At 37.1% G+C, this 20,137-nt stretch overlaps 1 protein-coding gene across 13 annotated transcripts in view; it reads right to left on the bottom strand.

The window, feature by feature from the left end:
- The window catches only part of DCDC1 (doublecortin domain containing 1), a 489,423-nt gene that overhangs the window by 436,732 nt on the left and 32,554 nt on the right, over positions 1 to 20,137 (bottom strand). For all 13 annotated transcript variants that reach the window (XR_014837084.1, XM_021085287.2, XM_021085290.2 and 10 more), the window contains 3 exons: positions 17,686 to 17,949; positions 16,342 to 16,498; positions 15,707 to 15,869 (listed from right to left, as the gene is read on the bottom strand). Coding sequence is in view for 9 of the 13 variants with exons in the window: in XM_021085287.2 (XP_020940946.2) it covers positions 15,707 to 15,869; positions 16,342 to 16,498; positions 17,686 to 17,949 (584 nt within the window). In the remaining 4 variants the exon portion in view is untranslated. The remainder of the gene's footprint in view (positions 1 to 15,706; positions 15,870 to 16,341; positions 16,499 to 17,685; positions 17,950 to 20,137) is intronic.

Below are 20,137 nucleotides of genomic sequence, written 5' to 3'. Positions count from 1 at the left end.
ATAGGTGGTGCTACACTAGTCTCTCCCTAGTCCCAGCCCTGGCTTTGACTCTTCTTTTATCTCTTCCATATGCAGAACTCCTTAAATCCTACTAAAAATAATGCTATTAGCCAGGCACTTCTTAAATACGATTTATAAGTGTTACTCACTGAGTCCTCTCAACAACTCTGTGAGGTAGGTAATAGCACTATCCTCATTTACAGGTGAGGAATTGAGGCACATAGAAGTTAAATAACTTACCCAAGATCTTGCAGCCTGTAGGTGGTTGTGCTAATATGAATTTAGTTCTAGAAACTGTTCTGTTTCTATCATATATTTTCTGCCACCATCTCAAGTTCAATACATTCAAAACAAAATTTCACATCTTTTTGCACAAGTTGATGCACCCTTCAGATTTCTTACTTCTGTCAGTGTTTCCACTTTGTTCAGTTATCCATTATCTTAGGGAAAATTTGAACCCTTATCTCCTATTCATTTCTCTCCAACTAATTGCTTATTCATTCAATGGCATTTATTGGGTGTCTACACCTCAAGGCACCAGGGTGACACGCTTGAATAGGACAGGATAGCTTGTACAGATCACAGCCTCTGTGGAGAGGGGACATCTGAGTGGAGAAGATGGCCTGATGAGAGGTTAGTCATGACAATCTGAGGGTAAGAGCACTCCAGGAAGAGAGAAAATCTAGCACTAATTCTCTGAGGCGAGGATGAGCTTGGCATGTTTGAGAAAGAAAAGTAAGTTTGGACAGGGAGAGAATGTATATGGACAAAGCCAAAGAGGTAGAAAGGGGCCAGATTGTCGTAGGCCAGGATAAGAGGTTTGCATTTAATTCTGAATGTGTTGGGAAGCTGCTGGAAGGTTCTCAGCAGGGCAACTTTATGAAAAACAGACTATAACAAGGCATATGAAACACTGGTGGGGCCCCCCAGACTGCTTTTACCAAGGTAGTGCACCCAAACTCCAGCTGCTGTGAGTCCTGGCCATTAACACCTCATAGGTGACCCTTCCCCTGAGAACTGCCCTCCGCTGAAAGGAACCTGCCACCTAGCAAGACATGCCTGTGAGGTGATGCGTTCTTCTCTCCTACCCAGGGGGACAGTCCACAGCCAGTGACTGACTGGGGGATACAATAGCCAGGCCCTTTGCCCCAGGGAGGGGCAGCTCGTTGGTATGCTTCCTGTCCTAGGCTGAGGCTAGACTTCAGCTGAACACAGAGCTTGGCCCAACTTCTGGCTCTACTCTATGCTCTTTCCCTCACTCCTCCAAAGATTTCACCTGAGAGTCTTCCCTCATTAAGTCCCTTGCACAAAATCCCCATCTCAGGCTCCTTCAAGGGAACCTGACCTCAGAGTCAAAGAAGGAAAACCTCTCAACTATTCTTTCTTCACAATAACTCAAGCTTCATTCCTTTCCATTCCCAGCCCGACCACCTGACCATTTCTCTCAGCCTCCCATTATCTGCAAGAGCTTCCCAACTGTTTTTCATCCTCTTCCATTACATCTGGCACTCTATACTCCAACTCAGCTAAATTTCCCTACCACATTAGTTTTATCATTGCCTGGTGAAAAAGTTCTGGGAGTTACCTTTTGAAGTTTTCCAGCCAGTCTCTGTCTGTCAGTCAAGCAGTCAACAAATACTTACTGAGTGCATCCTATGTGCCAGACCCTGTGCAAGGAACATGAAATAGACATGGTCCCTTCACTTAAACATGTCTAACAGAAGAAGTTTACTGTCAGTCTGACACTATCCAAACATCCTGGTTTTCTCTTACCCTAGTTTAAAGTGCTATTGCTATCTAAGCTGATCTGTTCATTACTCCTTGAGTATACTAATCTCATCTTTAAGCCCATCCTTCACCTATTAAGACTTAAGTACTTCTCAAGATCCAGTTTAAGATCTTCCTTTAGTGTTCCAACCTATAATAACCTGTCACCTCTTGAATCCTTTGAGAATTTGTAGCCTCAAAGGAATTTGTAGCCTCATTCAATGTTTGAGAACTTACTACATGCCAGGCACTGTACTACATGCTAGGGAAAAAGCATAAACCATCTGGAATTATTATGTAAATGCTTTGTAAGTGCATATCCTATTTCTGCTTATTACTTAAGCCCTTAGAAGGTAGAAATCAAGTTTGCATTTCTTTTTTTTTTTTTGTCTTTTTGCTATTTCTTGGGCCGCTCCCACAGCACATGGAGGTTCCCAGGCTAGGGGTCGAATCGGAGCTGTAGCCACTGGCCTACACCAGAGCCACAGCAACGCAGGATCCAAGCCTCGTCTGCAACCTACACCATAGCTCATGGCAACGCTGGATCATTAACCCACTGAGCAAGGGCAGGGACCGAACCCGCAATCTCATGGTTCCTAGTCGGATTCGTTAACCACTGCGCCACGACGAGAACTCCAAGTTTGTATTTCTTATTACTTGCTGTAAGGTTATATAAGTTCACTGCACATGGTATAGTTACTAGATGTTAACACTTCCCATGCATTTAAATGTTCAATTGATACAAATTTAATTTTAAACAACTTTTTGAAAAGTTTTTGATGTTTTGATTTTTAGGGTCACACCTGCGGCACATGGAAGTTCCCAGGCTAGGGGTCCAATTGGAGCTGCAGATGCCGGCCTACACCACAGCCACAGTAACACGACCCAAGCCACCTCTGCAACCTACATCACAGCTCACGGCAACGCTGGATCCTTAACCCACTGAGCGAGGCCGGGGATCAAACCCACATCCCCTTGGATAGCCAGGTTTGTTACCACTGAGCCACCATGGAAACCCCTTAAATAACTTTTAATAACATACCAATTATGCAAAATGAACTTTATTGCCTGTGTGTGTACTTACTATCTTTATACTGTACCTTTCCCCAGAGTGAAATTAAATATGACTGATCTACCACTTTGATGTTTATTAATGACCACAATCGTATAAAATTGTTTCAGGAAAAGAAGAAAACTTGCCAAGGAGAATTGCTTGGCAGATGAAGGTTTAGAAGAAGTGGAATAGTTGGGATGAATTCAGAGTATATTTAAGGTAAATGCATATATTTTCCTCAAGACTCCATTTGGGGGTGACCTTTTCCAGGAAGGCTTTTCCAGCTTGGATACCTCGCTCTATGCTCTTTGTGAAGACATCTACCACTACACCGACCCCACAGCACTGTGACTTTGTGCTTTCTTGGCTAAATATGCAATGCTTACCTGGCACATGGAGTAAGTGCTCAATAAATACTGAAAGAATTAATGAACAAAGCTACCTTTTATTCCAGTAAAAGGAATTTATTAATAATTCTATTACCTGAAAACATCTAAGGACGTTACTCCACTTAAAATATAGGCAGCCTAAAATTTTTTTAAAAAAATCACATTTCTGAAGTTCCAAATAAGTTTTTTGAAAGAACTCTAGGTAGATCTAGGAAAATCACATAATAAGGTAAATTTTCAAATAAACTTGAAAATATCATTTATAACATAAATTATATACAGTTGTTTTTAAAGGTATTCCTACTTTCCAGGTCTTTGTTGATAAACACAAAAAGACTATTGGAAATATACAAAACTTCTTATAAAGATTTTTAAACCAACCTGTAAAGCAGCCTAATAAATTAATACTAATGATGACTAAAACACATTAATAATATAATAGATAGGCAGTAAAGCATGAAGAGCGTGGGCTCTGAAGCCAAACTCCAGGGATCTGAACCTTAACTTTGCCTCTTACTAAGTCTGCAACCTTGGAAATACCAGTCAATCTCATTTGTCTTAGTTTTCTTATCTGAAAGTGGGAAAAATAATTCCCTTACTTGTATGGATGAAAGAAATTTCTACATATAAAACACTTTTGTGCAAATATGAAACATAGTAAATGCTGGTGATATTATTGTCCTCATGATTTTTACCAAGAACTTAGCATATAGACAGCAGTGTGTTAAGACTTTGAGCATTTCAAGGATATGGGATGTGTTTTTATCTATGTGCCTCCAGTGTCTGGTACATTGTAAACAGTGTACTTGTGGATAATAAGTTGGTCATACATTTTCAGTGTAAGCATTAATTCTCTACTTTACGGCCAGCACTGAAATAGTGTTTATCCCATAGTAAATGCTCAATAAATATTAGGTAGATATTAACTTCACTCTTTTTTTTTAACTACTGCACCTGTAGCATATGGAAGTTCCTGGCCGAGGGGTCCAATCAGAGCTGCAGCTGAGGGCTATGTGACAGCCATAGCAATGGCAACTCCAGATCCCAGCTGCATCAGTGACTTATGCTGCACCTTGCAGCAACGCTGGATCCTTGACCCACTGAATAAGGCCAGAGATTGAACCTGCATCCTCATAGAGACGACGTCGGGTCCTTAATCTTCTGAGCCACAATGGGAACTCCTAACTTATATTTTCCCTGTATTTTGGAAAAACATTACATTTTTATACTCATAATTAATATGCTTTTTCATTACCACATCCCTCTTTGAATTGACTCAGAAACCAGCATAGTATCATGAAGGACAGTTCAGAGTAAGAAGCAAAAATGTCAGAGTTCCCATTGTGGCTCAGCAGTAATGAACTTGACTAGTATCCATGAGAATGAAGGTTCAATCCCTGGCCATGCTCAGTGGCTTAAGGATCCGGTGCTGTTGTGAACTGTGGTGTAGGACATAGACACGGCTTGGATCTGGTATTGCTGTGGCTGGGGCATAGGCCAGCAGCTGCAGCTGCAATTCAACCCCTAGCATGGGAACTTCCAAATGCTCCAGGTACAGCCTAAAAAGGAAAAAAAAAAGAGAAGAAGCAAAAATTCATAGACTTAGTGCAGCCATAAAAAGGAAAAAAAAAAAAAAAAGAAGGAAAGTCATAGACTTAGTGCATTACTTTGCATCGGGTAAGAATTGTAAAATCTTGGGGTTGAATGAAACTAAAAATTATTGATTCTATCTGACTAGGAACCATGAGGTTGCAAGTTCCATCCCTGGCCTTGCTCAGTGGGTTAAGGATCTGGCATTGCCGTGAGCTGTGGTGTAGGTCGCAGATATGGCTCGGGTCCCAAGTTGCTGTGGCTGTGGTGTAGGCCAGCATCTACAGCTCCGATTAGACACCTAGCATGGGAACCTCCATATGCCGCAAGAGCAGCCCTAGAAAAGGAAAAAAAAGACAAAAAAAATTATTGATTCTAACCACCCATTTCATTTACAATTATTCATTCAACATACATGCCAACTATACATTCTCTGCTAGAGACTCTGCACAGAGAGGACTTCAGAGTTCTCAGAAGACAAGAAAGGAAAACAACACAAAACACAATATGGCAGGTGATTGGTCAGAGATGTCACAGGGTATTGGGAAAGCTTGGGGTAGGAGCACCTGCCACAGCCTGTGGTAGCCAAAAAGGGCACCCCAGAGGAAGGACATGAGGTAAGACCTGAAAGATACACAGAATGGGCAAAAGAGGAAGAGCATTATCCAGGGAGAAGAAACATTATAGGTGACGACCCACAGTCCTGCAGCAATATGACGGACCACTGGGTAGAAAGTGAACAGAGAGGCCAGAGATGGAGCAAGGCAGGACGTAGCCTATGCCAATCACAGCCTCTGCACAAAGCAGCATGTCTCAATAGCGTGGGCCATGGACCACCTACGTGAGAACCAATTGGAGAACGAGGAAATCCTCATACTTAGCGACACAAGATGAATCTTCTCTACGTCACTGCTCTAAGGATATATGCCTTCATATGAAGAAAGGTAGTGAGGGCTGACAGCCAGGGCAAGCATTATTACATCCCGAGGTGAGAAGAAAAACAGAACCTGACTCTTCCATGCCAGTATGGAGCAGCTGAGGATACTTAGCAAAGACCTGAGTAGGGTCTGACATACTCAGGAGGCTACTCAGGAGAGGAAGGGGATTAAGCGAGGCTTGGAGTGGGATGAATTAGGAGTAATCAAGTGGTGAGGGTCAGGCATATGGGGCAGGAAGCCAGCCTGAATATTAAAACAAGAAATTTAGGAGTTCCCTTTGTGGTACAGTGGAAACAAATCCAACTAGTAACCACAAGGATGGGGATTTGATCCCTGGCCTTGCTCAATGGGTTAAGGATCCAGTGTTGCCGTGAGCTGTGGTATAGGTCACAGATACAGCTTGGCTCCAGCATTGCTCCGATTAGACCCCTAGCCTGGGATCCTCCATATGCCACAGGTGTGGCCCTAGAAAAGACAAAAAAAAAAAAAAATTATTACCATCTAAACTCACTTTGAATTTCTCAGAAAATATACTAGTCATAGCTAACAAATGCTTTCTACACCTCCGTCTTTTTTTTTATTTTTTAAAGTTTTTTTTTTTGACGTATATTTCATTTACGATGTTGTGATAATTACTGCTGTGCAACAAAGTGATTCAATTATATGTATATACACATCCATTCTTTTTGATATTCTTTTCCCATGTAGGTTATCACAGAATATTGGGTAGAGTTCCCTGCACTATACAGCAGGTCTCCATTGGCCAGTCATTCTCTGTCTTTCGTTAACTTTCGCATCTTAAAACCCTGACATCTGTCCCAGGTTATCAGGTACCTTTGTAAGAATTAGACAACAGCTCCCCATCCTCTCTTAAGCTCTACTGTCCTTCAGCTGTGCACAGCAGGGAGCAGTGGCCCTAAACCTTCCCACACACCATCTCCTTCCTTACTTCCTTACTTTCAATAAGAGTTAATAAGCACCCACTGTATGTCAGGTACTGTGAGAAATACAAAGAAAAGTGTTAAATGAAGAAGAAGGCCTCCCCCACTCCCCAACTACCAAAAGAAAAAAGATTGAGGGGAGAGACTGTAAGAAAGGGCATTCCTGAGAGGATGTGGGAAGACTGAAAATCTCAGATCTATACGTTCCTGGGAGAATCATTTATCCCAGCACTCCACTTTGGACCATTGTCTGGTCTCAGACAAACATTAGCATAACCATTAGCCTCTCTGCCATGTAATTATTCTTGAGCAGGCTTACTCTGGCCCCCTGCCAAACAAGAACACTCACAAATCTACATATGAATTTGGGGTAGGGGATTTTTAATATACTCCTTCTAAATGTCCACTCACAGTTTACAGCTGAGCAGGCTGTTCTAATGAGGTTTTAACCCTCCCCTTCACTACCACCTCATTGGAATATGGATGGTTCACATGGTACCTATGTGGTCCTTCAGCCAATCACTGAGCAATATTTAGTGAGCATCTATTAAGTATCAGGTCCTGTGCCAAAAGACGATGGTGAACAAGGCAGCCATGGTTCACGCCCTAAGTAGAGGGGAGAAAAGACATTTTATTTCACTGGTAATTACAAATCTGAAGATTACAAAGGGGGACACTGAGAATGAGCTTATCCTTTCCAGTGGGGGCTTCCCTAGAGAGTAGGACCATACATACAATGCCTATTCATCCACAAATCTCAAAAGCAGGAGCCTTGGAGTTCCTTTTTGGAGAGTTCTTCAATCTCCTCCTCATTAACACCCACTTGCCAAAGAAGGGGTCCGAGCCTCACCTCACATCTGGTCCTCTCCTTTAAACTTGCTAGCTACACCTACTGGGTTCCAAAGCATCATGACCAGACCTGTCCCAGTCTTTCTCTCTAGAAAGTTAAGAGCCCACCGAGTAAGGATAGAGGTAGCGCCTGAACTCTGGTGAAGTTCCAGTGAAGCTTTAGCCTAACTTTGGGGAAAACTCCCTTAAAGGGCTACATCCCCACCAAGTCCCCTTGACTGTTTACATTCATACACTTACTCTCTTGCAGTACTCAGAGTACATTACACCCCAACCAGAGTTTACATTTTATTTTAAAGAGCCCACATCCTATTTTATTTTCATGGTTCTACTTATAACCAATCATGAGAAAGATAAAGTGCTTTCTAGCCCACCTCTGCATTAGAAGGTGTATCTACAATATCACCACATTTTTTAAGTCAATGCCTACCATAAAATTAAATAAATCTTAGTGCTCACCACCTCATAATTTTCCACTTCATATGTGCTAGGCAAAGAGAATACTGCTTTCTTCTGTCACCAGAATAAAACCAGCAAACTTGCAACTTCAAATCCATGAGCTCATTAAAAATCTTATTTTTAAAAACCCATTCTCCTGTAGTTGGGCAATAAACTCAAAAATACATTAATGCTCTGACTGTCAAGTAAATATAGATAATGACATTAAATATGAACAAGCACATCGTTTCATGGGCACAAGATGAGTTTATAAAATATAAATGCTCTGACAGTAAGAAAACATACTGCTATATTCAATTATATCATCAGCTCAAAATACAATTGCTTCTATGTTTGGTAAACAGATTAAATCCAGGTCACATTCCTGTGTTCAACTGAGTTTCTAGTCACTCCCTTTTCTGTAAATACTTGCGTTCTTTGTTTCTGCATGTTCTTAAGTGTCATCATTTATTGCTATAGGCGTGATGGTTATCCTTAACTAATAATGACAGTGGTTGTCATTAGATTTTAACTCACTAACACTAGTCTGACATATCATTTGAAGTATGTCTTCAATTTAAATTTGATTAAAATTACAAACATCCCATCTATTGTGCCAATCAAAATGTTGTCACACTTTCCCTGAACTTTTCTATGAACTTTCTTGAAATAAGTTATGGCAGCTTAAACTTAAGGCTAGCCTTGGGTCATAAACACATTTTAAAATACGACTCTTGGAATAGAGCAGAGCAAAGCCACTTGGGGCTCCTTTTATAAAAAGGGACTTGATTTTAACTTACATCCTAGAAAAATTCTCAAGGAAAAAAAGCATAATATAGTGAGAGTTCAAAGGCTCTAAAGTAGGTTCCTATACTATGCAGTATAAATAAGTGCTCAGTAGAAATTTTATTTGGTGGTATATATTTTAAGACCTTGGACTTAGCAAATACCTTTGGTAGTAAAATCAGGTACTTATGACTGCCTGTATGAAAAGCTGGTGGAAAGGTGTCGAGCAAAAGCTGGAGCAAAAGAAGGAAAACAGATAAAGAGCAGGTGGAAATACAACATTTTAGATGCCTATTATATACAGCAGTCTTTTACACACATCATCTTACTTACTCCTCATAATGACACCATAAGGCATCTACTGTTGGGCTCAACTTCTGGATAAGGAAAATGAGGCTTAGTGAGGTTAAGTGACTTGTTGAGGTTCACAGAGTAGTTTGCATCCCTGGCAGTGATGAAAAAGTAGAGATAAATTATTTTTGTTTTTGGCCATATTCACGGGGCATGCAGAAGTTCCTGGGCCAGGGATCGAACTTGTGCCACAGCAGTAACCAGAGCCACTGCAGTGACCATGCTGAATCTTTAACCCACTGAACCACCAGGGAACTCCCAAATGATTTTGTTGTTGTTGCTATTGTCCTGAACCTAGGCAGATATTCTGGGAAGGTAAGAGTGGACACAAAGTTCTGATTAATAGCATTGAGATTCTAACAGCCTCTGGAATCTTAGTTGTGTTTCTCAATGTTCTATTTAAATGGGGCTTATAGATATTTAATTTTCAAATAATTTATCTTTTTTTTAGAAAAATAAGAAAATATCTAATAATTCTATAAGATATTATTACCTCTGTTATACAGGTAAGGACACTGAAGCACAGACCAATCTGCCCAAGGTCTCCTAACAGGGACTAGAAACTTGCAAGATCACCTGACTTCAAGTATAGCATTCTTCCCACTAAATTATGCTTTTCTTTTTTTTTTAATTTATTTTTATTTATTTATTTATTTGTCTTTTTGCCATTTCTTGGGCCGCTCCCACGGCATATGGAGGTTCCCAGGCTAGAGGTCTAATCAGAGCTGTAGCTGACAGCCTACGCCAGAGCCACAGCAACGCGGGATCCGAGCCACATCTGCGACCTACACCACAGCTCACGGCAACGCCGGATCATTAACCCACTGAGCAAGGGCAGGGATCGAACCCTCAACCTCATGGTTCCTAGTTGGATTCATTAGCCACTGCGCCATGGCGGGAACTCCTAAATTATGCTTTTCTAATGTCTCTCCTAATAGATATTTGAAAGCTTCAAAAACAAATGTTTTGGAAGGCAAAACCCTGAAAGAGTACATATAGAATATATAAATGACTTCTCAGGTAAAGTTGCAAACAGGGTAGGTAGACAACTGCCTAAAAGATCTGATTTAAATATTACTGCAAATGACTGTTTCAGTTTTTAAATTCCCTCCTTTTGTTTCCATGACATTATTTGTTCTTATGATACCACCCTTTTCATTTCCTTTGTAACACTTAACACTGTCAATAAATGTCTTATTTAGTTCTCTATAGGCTTATGTCTGTTGCTTCTTTGGCCTTACTGGAACACAAGCTCCATGAGACCTCTGTCTGGTTCACGCCATATCCCTAAGGCTTGGAACAATGCCTGGCACATTGTAGAGCTTGATAAATATTTCTTGATGAAATGACTGAATGAATGAATGAATGGTCTCTCTTTAACTTTTCCTCTGCCCCCTCAGACAAAGAACCATGTTTTTTTTTTTTCCACACAGTCTTTCAGCTCTAGTCAGGGAGACAGTCTCTACATCTGCTTTACCCAAGTAGCAAACAACTCAAGATGATAAAGACAGTATTTAGAACAACCCTTCTGAGTTAATATCCTAATAAGAATTAAAATTTATCAGATTTCTTCGTAGCTATGACAAAAGACCTTATCCAAAACCCTTAAGGTTAGATGTGATTCCAAAAATAGAAAATTTTGTTATTTCAAAAATGTTAATACGTTGCATGTATCAAATATTATGTAATATCCCCAGCAAGGTCTAAGGTAGCAGCCCATAATCAAACACATTATTTTTCAACAAAATAATCGATTAGTCATACCAAATAAGATTCTACTATCAAATGAGTTATGAAAAAATTGTATGTCATCTGCAATTTGGGGTTTTTTAATTGCATATAAGACTGTGGATTTGTAGCACTAACTCAGGAATTGTAAGGAGAAAGTAAAATGCACTTGAAGCACAGGCTGAGTTTATGGCATGCAGAAAGTATTCAAATTATCAGGATAGTTACAAGTGTGCAGGCATCTTCATTAAACAGGTATAGCCTCCATGTACATATATACAATATATACAAATTCGACAATTCATGAATATGTCAAGAATTTAGATGTTTCTCAATTTGATATTTTGACAGTGTAAGGAGATGCTGCCATATGCATGCTCTAAATTTTCCTATTTGCTAAGGATTTTTCTGGGGGGTGGTGGGGGGGTCCATTTCTTGTAATGATACTAGTTTAAGTCTTTTGGAATAGGGAAATACACAAATATATGCCTATAGTTTTACCCCCACTTACAGAAATAGGAGAATCATGTGCTGTCTCAGAAGAGATTTTCTTTCTAGAGATAATATTTTCCTGCTTTTGAATGTATGGAAGATAAGATAGACAATCTTACCTAACAATATATTGTTCAAATAATATGTTAATAGAGAATTTGAAAACATACACCCTAACTCCTGCTGCAGCTGCCAGAATTAAGTCGTGGTTGGTCACCCCATGGGTGAGCATCACAAAGGCCAGTATTAGCTTTGGCAGGACTAAAGCAGCCATGTAGACAGCACTGTAGCACTGTCTTGTGATCCAGCAGTAAGAATAGAAAGGTGTGATATGGGCAGTGGGTCACTTCTTAAAACTTGTGCTTTTAACACAACCATTTAAAAATCAACAAATTCAGGAGACATATAATGGAATAGAATATAATGCATGAATTCAGGTTCATTAAATTAATGCATTTTTTGAAAAACAAAATATGACAGAACATTTCATTATTGACGTAGATAAGAGAAAAAGTGTTATGCTGCTATTTAGAATGTGTCTTGTGTGTCGTGGAATTGAAATATTTCCAAATCATCAATAATTAAAATGATGAGAATCCATCATTTCACTGACATTTACTTCTACATGAAAAGATGGCCTATTTTAAATGTGCTCACACATATTCTTGTCAATCACAAGCTGTCACAGCAAATTATTTCATTTTGTCGATCACATGGCAGTTAGCAGAAATCTCTAGGTTTAAATTTAGATCTTAGGTGTAGTATCAAGAACTCTTTTCATGGATATTTTTTCAGTGACTACATCTTCACAATACAGTATTTAAAAGATGTAAAATCCTATTCATAATACTCAGTTTCACTTCTTGTTAACAAAACTCAGGACTGAAATGAATCACTGTAAATGATAACTCTGAAAGCCAAATAATAGAATAGGATATATAGGAAAGAATGGAAATAAAAAACTGAAAAAGAATTAAACAATCAGAACTCCATATAATGAAATTTGGACCTAATAAATTAGGTCCAAACAGGTTTTTTCCCTCATCTTCATTAAGACACTTAAGCAACTGGAGGGCATGAACCTTTTCTTATGCTAGGTTTGCACTGCCTACGCTCCTAGCAGTTATAAAGGAGCTGAACTCATATACCCCATGAATCTGATGCAAGAATTTTCACTATGCCACCATTAAGCAGAAAGTCCAGGAAACTGTAAATAAAACCTAAACTGGATGCCCAAGAATCTGAGATCATTAAAAATGTCTTCTCAAACAATCCATTAACTACATCTTCACAATTCTAGAGGAATCATTAATAAATTTCAGAATCTTCAAATGCCAGAATTATAAGACCTAATAAGATAGTTGGTCTTCATCAACAATACTTATAAAAATTATTTCTGTTTTTCCCACAATTAATCTTTCTGCTTAGGCATTCAACTTCAAATGTAAGAATTACTCTAATATTGCATTTCAACAGACATGACCTTGGCTTGACCTCTATATGAAAGCTTTGTGTTTAGAGGTATGTGATGAATAGCTCTCTGGCTTTCTATTAAATCCAGTGCCTCTGGTTGTCAACAATGATGCTCAAAAGGGGTAGTAATGAAGTTAAAAAATCAGAGATGTTCTACAGGTCTCTTTCTACCTCAGTAAATCTGGAAGTAACTGTAAGGCAATTTTCACTAATTACACTGCTTTTCCAAAAAATAAAAAAAAAAAAATGAAGCAGGGAAATATAATTGTTAAAATATACAGAGACTTACTTGGTCTTTCTGTGCCAGAAATAAAGTAAATTTTCCTTGGGAGGACACAAAGGATTTGTTTTAATTCTTTCTTTTTTAATTTGGAAATCAGAGATGAAGGAATAATGACATGAGTGAGACTGAGTCTGTCTCTGATCTGGCCTAGTACCTGGGACATAGTAAGCTCTCAATGAATGTTTGCTGAATGAATAAAAATCAGTGTATCAAATTAATGACCAATTACTGACTCTAATGCCTGATGTTAATTGTACATAAAATATTTATGTTTATTTGGAAAGATACAACAGTAACACCACATTTTGCCAGGTGTTTTCCTCCTAGTTACCCTTAGAAAGTACATTTTTTCAACTTCAGAGAATGCTTCCCTACTTTAAATTTATCTACCATCTTTAAAGCTATTCACTCATGTTTTATTTTTATGGTACACTCATGACAAGTTGGCATATTATTGATTATCTATAAAACTCATGCAAGAAAGGTAATTTTAACCTTATATGAAAAAGTATATGTGAATATGTACGTAATATATATGAAATCTCCCTACATGCCTCTCTAAATAAATACATATATAATAAATTGCATATATATAATAAATTATTTGCATTTATATTCTTGTTCTAAAAGAAACCAAATATCAGTCTTTAGGCTTATAGGCTTATCTATAAGCTTAACTCAGATGAGTGGCTTTTCCCCCATTATACCTTAAGTCTTTTTAACGGACATGTGATATGCTAGTCTGTGTCCAAGCTCACCTACAATTTCTTTTCTCAAAAGACAAGGCACATCTGCCACCTGCTCTACTCTGTGTCCCAGCAACAACTGTCGAGCAGCATAAAGATTGATTATCAGTCAAAAACCATTCCACAACACCAGATTTTGGTGGGTTAAGCTTGCTGATCCAGCAAGAGATGGTGTGAAATTTTCAGGAGTGTGTGCCAACATTTTGGTGCTAAAAGAACAGCAGTGCATGTCACAGTGAAACACAGCCAAAGATATGCAGACAAAGCACAGAAGTTTTTTGTTCTAGACTTGGCTTTAAAAGAATAAAAGAGAAAACAAAAAGTAGGAGGAAATTCATTTTGTACATTTAAAAATCATCCACTAAGCTTAGTCATTTGTATAATCATGTTATTTTAGGGAAACATGTCCAGGAGATCCTCTAAGAAGCATAGCTATAAATAATGTTTATATATCTCTTCTACAATACCATCATCATAAGAAAGGCAAGTACTTCTTATTAATAAAAATAATCAACAATCTTAAGGAAGCATTCATTACATATATATCTGAATATAAAAAAGTCACAGAAACATTTACCCACAAAGACTCATGCTTTTAAGCAAGCAGATGATTCAATGAATACAGAATAAAAGCAGCCATATTTTAAAATTAAAGCAAAATTTGAAAAATATATGGGTCTAAGCTACTACATAGGTAATTTTTACTGAGTATTGTAGCAACAAGTTTCTTTGCAAGGATCGAATTATCTTGAACTTTCTATTGAATTCAAGTTATTTATTTCCTAATAATCAAGTATCCTCAAAGAAATTCTAGTATTACTTTATACAATAACATTAATAGAGGAAGAATTTTCATCATTTCATCTGTAATGAACTCCAAAATTGTTTTTCTTCTACTTATGCAATTACTGCCTAGACTTGCCTTTGGTTCACTAGCTTAACAGCAGAAAAAAAAATTCTAATAAGGTTTAAAAAGCAGAGGAGAGTACAGCAGTTAGATACACTGAATTTGTATTATGGCAAAGTTCTTATGTCTTTTAAATGAGATTACCATATACAGCACTAGGTAACAGACTCTGGGTATGACATACATGCTTGGTAGAATATTCTTAGACAGTGGTACTTTTATTTCTCACTTAAAATGTATTCTCTCCCACTGAAGAAAAAAAGGTTTCTTTATTTTAGAAAATCTCCACATTTCTGAAATGTTAGAAACAACAGTCTTTTTAAAAAGACCTCACCTATAAGTAATCTAAAATATACATATTTGTATTTTGTATATATAATTTACATTATTATAACATATTTTATATGTTACTTTTATATATATAAAATATAATACGAAAATTTCAAGGTTAAAAGTCAAGCTGCAGCATTTATCTTATAAAAAATTGTATTAGGAAAATCACATGTATATAAGAATTATATGTTCATTACTGGCCACATTTCCATAATTATGTTAATGCCATCTGAAAAAAGACCAAGAGTATAAATGAATAAATGATACTTGAAACTTTGAACTATTTTCTGAGAGAATAAGTCTAATGAATTATGTCTGTTGAGTGTCACAGAAACTAAACAGTAAATTCAATAATCTCTGATTTAATTTATTATATTTTCACCATTTAACCTCCTGCAGGCTCCCTAATGTCTATTCAGATCTATATTAAATTAAGCACCAATGCTAATGAAGGGCAATAAACGTGGCTGTCAGTGGATTTTTCTTTCATTAAGCACATTATCCTCTTACTGAGCTGTAAATGCGTAAACATTAGTTTTGTTAAACCATGCAAAAAAGACAGGATGAAAATCATTTTTTAATTGCACCCCTCAAGCAATTTACTATGTGTGGGGGTAGGGTACATTTTTTCCCTTTTTTACCTTTAATTTTTTTGAATGGATCTAAAAAGGGCTCTCCCGTTGAAACATAAACGTCGGCTTCATGGGGTATATCTTCAGGTTTGAGGGCTTCAGTGCCGTCTGCCAAGAACACTCGTCGTGCGGCCATGTTCAAATTTAGCTTTTCTGTGCACTCCTTCAGCAACTAAAAGAAAGGAAGAAGTAGAGAACGAGGTTTATGACAAAGAAAGTAACACATTTCCACTGAACAAAAGGTGCAATGATCAAAATAGAAACCCCCTGAGCCACTTGCCAGGGTTAAGTAACTCAATACCTCTACCCATATGGATATTAGCCGGTAAAAATATACAAATAAGTTAAATCACAAACACTGAAAATATTTGTCTAATTCTAGTCCTTGAATGTTCCAACATTTTAATAATGCTATAAGATATAAAGCCACTGTATCTGTTTAATTAAATATACTATTTACATATTGAGAAAAAAGGAAAGGAATGAAATGCCTATGAGATCTATGAATATATAGTAAAGCAATTTACAGATTCAGATTACTAAAAAGAATATTTTTAAACAATAAATGTCCCCTTTCTCATTTTTTATATATAAAGAGAGTAAGGCAAGAAATAAAGCACTGAAAGCTTTTGGACACTAGTTACCAAGGTGATGGTTGGTACAGTAACTTTGGCAAAGACTGTTCTAGATCCATTTTTATAAGCTGTTACTCTAATCACTCTGGGTTGGAGTTTGTGTCTTTGAGACAATTTATGCCAATTCTGGTCCAACTTAGATTTTAAAGAAGAGAGCTCTGCAACTCTGAAGAAAAAAACAATCGGTGCATGTTAATTAGTAAAGACATTTAAGTAAATATTATCTCAGATATTTTCTACAGATATAAGCACTGATAACTGTTCCTAAGTATTCCTAAAAACAAAGCAAAACATTTTCATAGGATAAGATTGGCCATATACACTTAAATATTTTTAAAATTTAATACAGGGTAAGTTTGCCAAAGCTATTCTTATAAAACACCTATCTCAGATTAAGCCATTTAAATCATTTTACATAAAAATATCACAACACTTATTTAAAAAAATTATACATATATGCTGTATTCTAATAGAAAGCAAAAAAAAGTAGTATTATGGTCTCAACATCATGAAATAGTAAATGGCTATGATTTTCCTTTAAGTTTTCATGTTTATCAAAGTTCTTTGATTTTTTTTAAAAAAAGACTTGAAATTCAAACAGATCATAACTAAACTTTTTATTCTGCAGCCAGTTTTATTCCTTTTGTTTTAAATTGCTTGGGGGCAGTAAGCAAGTAACCAGTTTCAATCCTTATTATTTTTCTCAGCAAAAGTATGTGGTAAATGACTATGTCATATTTTTTATTTAAGAGTTCTCTAACTAACCCTGTTAATTCCTTAACGCCACATAGTAAAGTCAACATTCTAAGGTAAAAATCTGAGGTAAATTAAAATCACAGTATATCCACCTATCCAAACATGTGAAAATAATATATCCATTTCTTAGTTTTACTTTTATCAATATTTTCCTCTATCCATAAACTCGTAGGTTAACAGTTTATGATAACAATCTTGATATGAAAACGTACACAAATGGTTTTATAATAAGTTCGTTTCAATTTGATTTTATTTCGGATATTGGTTAAATATCAAAAGTATGCATTTCCACTTTTAAACAAATATCTAGTAAACTAACATATTTCACAGTCTTAGCCTGCTTCTGCTTTAAATATTCTTTTCAGAGTTTCATATTAGCCAGGTTCAAGTGTTTCTCATGTTTTCCACAAGTGTAATTAGCAACATTCTACTCAGGTGCTTTCAAAGAAAAAAGTAAACAAAACAAAAACAGAAAGAAAACCCTACAGATGTGTTACATTTTAATGTCTGAAATAGTTACGTGAATCATTATAAATTCTGCTCAAAGGAAAAAGCTTCAACAGTCAGTTAAAAAGAACAGAGAACAGCTTTGATTACCTCAGTTGACCCACTGGAGCACTGACAGGTCTGTTTCTCTTGGATGCTGATATAAAACAAGAATTGTTTTTACTGTTTGATTTGCAGCTATCTGGGTCTGATATTTCATTGTAGCTATGATCTGATGCTGTTTGATGTCTGGAACAATCTTGAAGTCCTGACCCTTCTGATACTGCTGCTGAATGCAAAAGTCTGCTGGGGCCAAACTGCAAATAATCTTCAGTAGTTTTAATAACTGCTTTTGCCTGAAATGACATAAACTCCCTGAAAGAAACAATGCAAGGAATAATACAGTGAATTGATCTGTAATCACTTATTAACAACTACCACATAATAACTAGTTGTGCATTATGTGCTAGACAAGACACTACACACTTAGCCAGTATTTTTGCTTAATCTTTATAATATTCCTGGGAAGTGAGTACTATTTTTATCCCCATTTTACAGATTTTAAAAGCTTTGGCTCAGAGAGGCTAATTAACTTGCCCATGCTCATATAATCAATAGTTGGCTGGGTGGGAAACTGAACTCAAGACATGATAAAATAAAACCCACATTCATAATGATTAAACCTAATTATTTTACAAAGTTAAAGAGAAAATTGTATAATGCTTGAAACAATGTTAAGTAACATTTTTAATTCTTAGATTCACTTATTAAATACTAGCACTCTGTATTAGGGAACATAAACATTAAAGAGATAGAGCAACTACCCTCAAGAGACTTGCAAACCATCCCCTAATAGAGAGAATACATGTTAAATAAGCTGCTTAGAACTATGGGTGTGTATTAATTTTAAGTGCAAAAAGGATTCCTTGAAGGCAATCTAATGTGGGGTAGAATAAAGCTGGTAAGGGCTTTACAGGAGACTTGGGATGATTAGGTGACTAACTCACCTTGATTTGCTCAGGACTGTCCTGGCTTTGGCACTAAAAGTCACACATCTCAAGAACTACCTTAGTCTCAGACAAATTAGGATAGTTGGTTACCCTACCTGATATTTAAGCTGAAAGAGTAGTATTTAGTTGAACTAAGTATTTGAATAGGGTACCATTAACCTGGGATGATATGTAAATCTATGTAAATACCAAGTCATGAAAAAGGAAAATGTTGAGTTTGCCAGTATGATAAATGAAACAAGCTTAAATATATTTGGGGATATTGAGCTGTGTGATGGTCAAGCCTAGGGGATAGTTAGCTTCTATGCATTAGTGTAATTTGGACTATTTTTACAGAAACTGTATCTGCCTCTTTACAATTTGCTAGTTCCTCAACAGTTCTTATACATAATATAATATAACCTTCACCCCCAACAATTATAAAATAACATATTTTTAGTGTGGAAAGTTTGACACAAACAGGCCCTTCTCAAGTTTTTCTCATCTTCGAATGTCACAATAATCACAATGATTTCTTCTGGGCTGTCTTTATGTTCACAAATGTGGAAAGTGGTTGATTATTTCCTCAGAAAGAATGAAAGGTAGTTGCGTGCCACAGGGAAAAAGGTTGTGTGTGGATGAGAGTTGACACTGTGGGTCAACGGAGATCCAACACTGGGACCCAAGCAGTTGTATTTTGTTATTATTGTTGTTGTTGTTGTCATCGTCACATATTTCTACCCAAGTCAGCCCAGGATGAGCATAGCACTGGGGAGAGGAATGGCCTTCCCCATACTCTGAGAATCCACTGTGGTTTAAAACCGTAGCAAACAGCATCTTGAATGGATCATTGGACTTTAGCTCTGGCAGAGGTAGGACCTCCCTGCAGATCACCTGAGCTACTGAGTTATTGATGGCAGTGGGGAGTGGTGGCATGTGGCAGCAGTCATGTCACAGTGGCAGTGTTTCTGCAGCAACAGCAATAGAGCTGCAGATGGTTACCAAGCTCTTCAAACTGTGGGAAGGGCAGTCAACAGCCAGGAATGAAGATCTGCAGATCTCATAAACAGTTCCAAATGCCCATAAACTGTTACTTGGAAAGCAAGTCCCATGTAAAGAAAGAAAAGGAACTCAACTTAAATACAGAATGAGATGTCTTTGTTTTTTAATAAATGCATTTTGTTTACTGTCAAATATTTTCATAAATGTACTAATTATTTTATGTAATAATCCATTATCACACAGCCACGATGCAAGTATTTTTTCCATATTCCAAAGTTTCAACTACATCATACCTTTAATTTAAAGCTTTGCCTTTTTTACTTAAATTGTTTTATAAACATTTTTCAGATTGCTCTATGGTCTTTACAGATTTTATTGGAATGTAATATTTTGTCAAGTATAGTTTGCTTTCTTCAACCAAGTCTTTAAGAGTTATCTATTATTTATGTCTGCTGGCATATCTTCCCCCTATATTCAGTAACAGTACCTGCATTCTTCTGGGAAACTATCCATCCCTACCGCTCCCAACTCCACGTGATTTTGTAGGGTTAGGACAATAAATTACATGAGAT

The sequence above is a fragment of the Sus scrofa genome, chromosome 2, assembly GCF_054392235.1.
Source record: "Sus scrofa isolate SSC_HxYL_T2T_F1_AM1 chromosome 2, Sscrofa_HxYL_maternal_Yorkshire_Landrace_v2.0, whole genome shotgun sequence".
Classification (NCBI taxonomy): domain Eukaryota; kingdom Metazoa; phylum Chordata; class Mammalia; order Artiodactyla; family Suidae; genus Sus; species Sus scrofa.
Note: the sequence above shows the minus strand (reverse complement) of the source record. Positions and strands in the feature narration are given on the sequence as shown.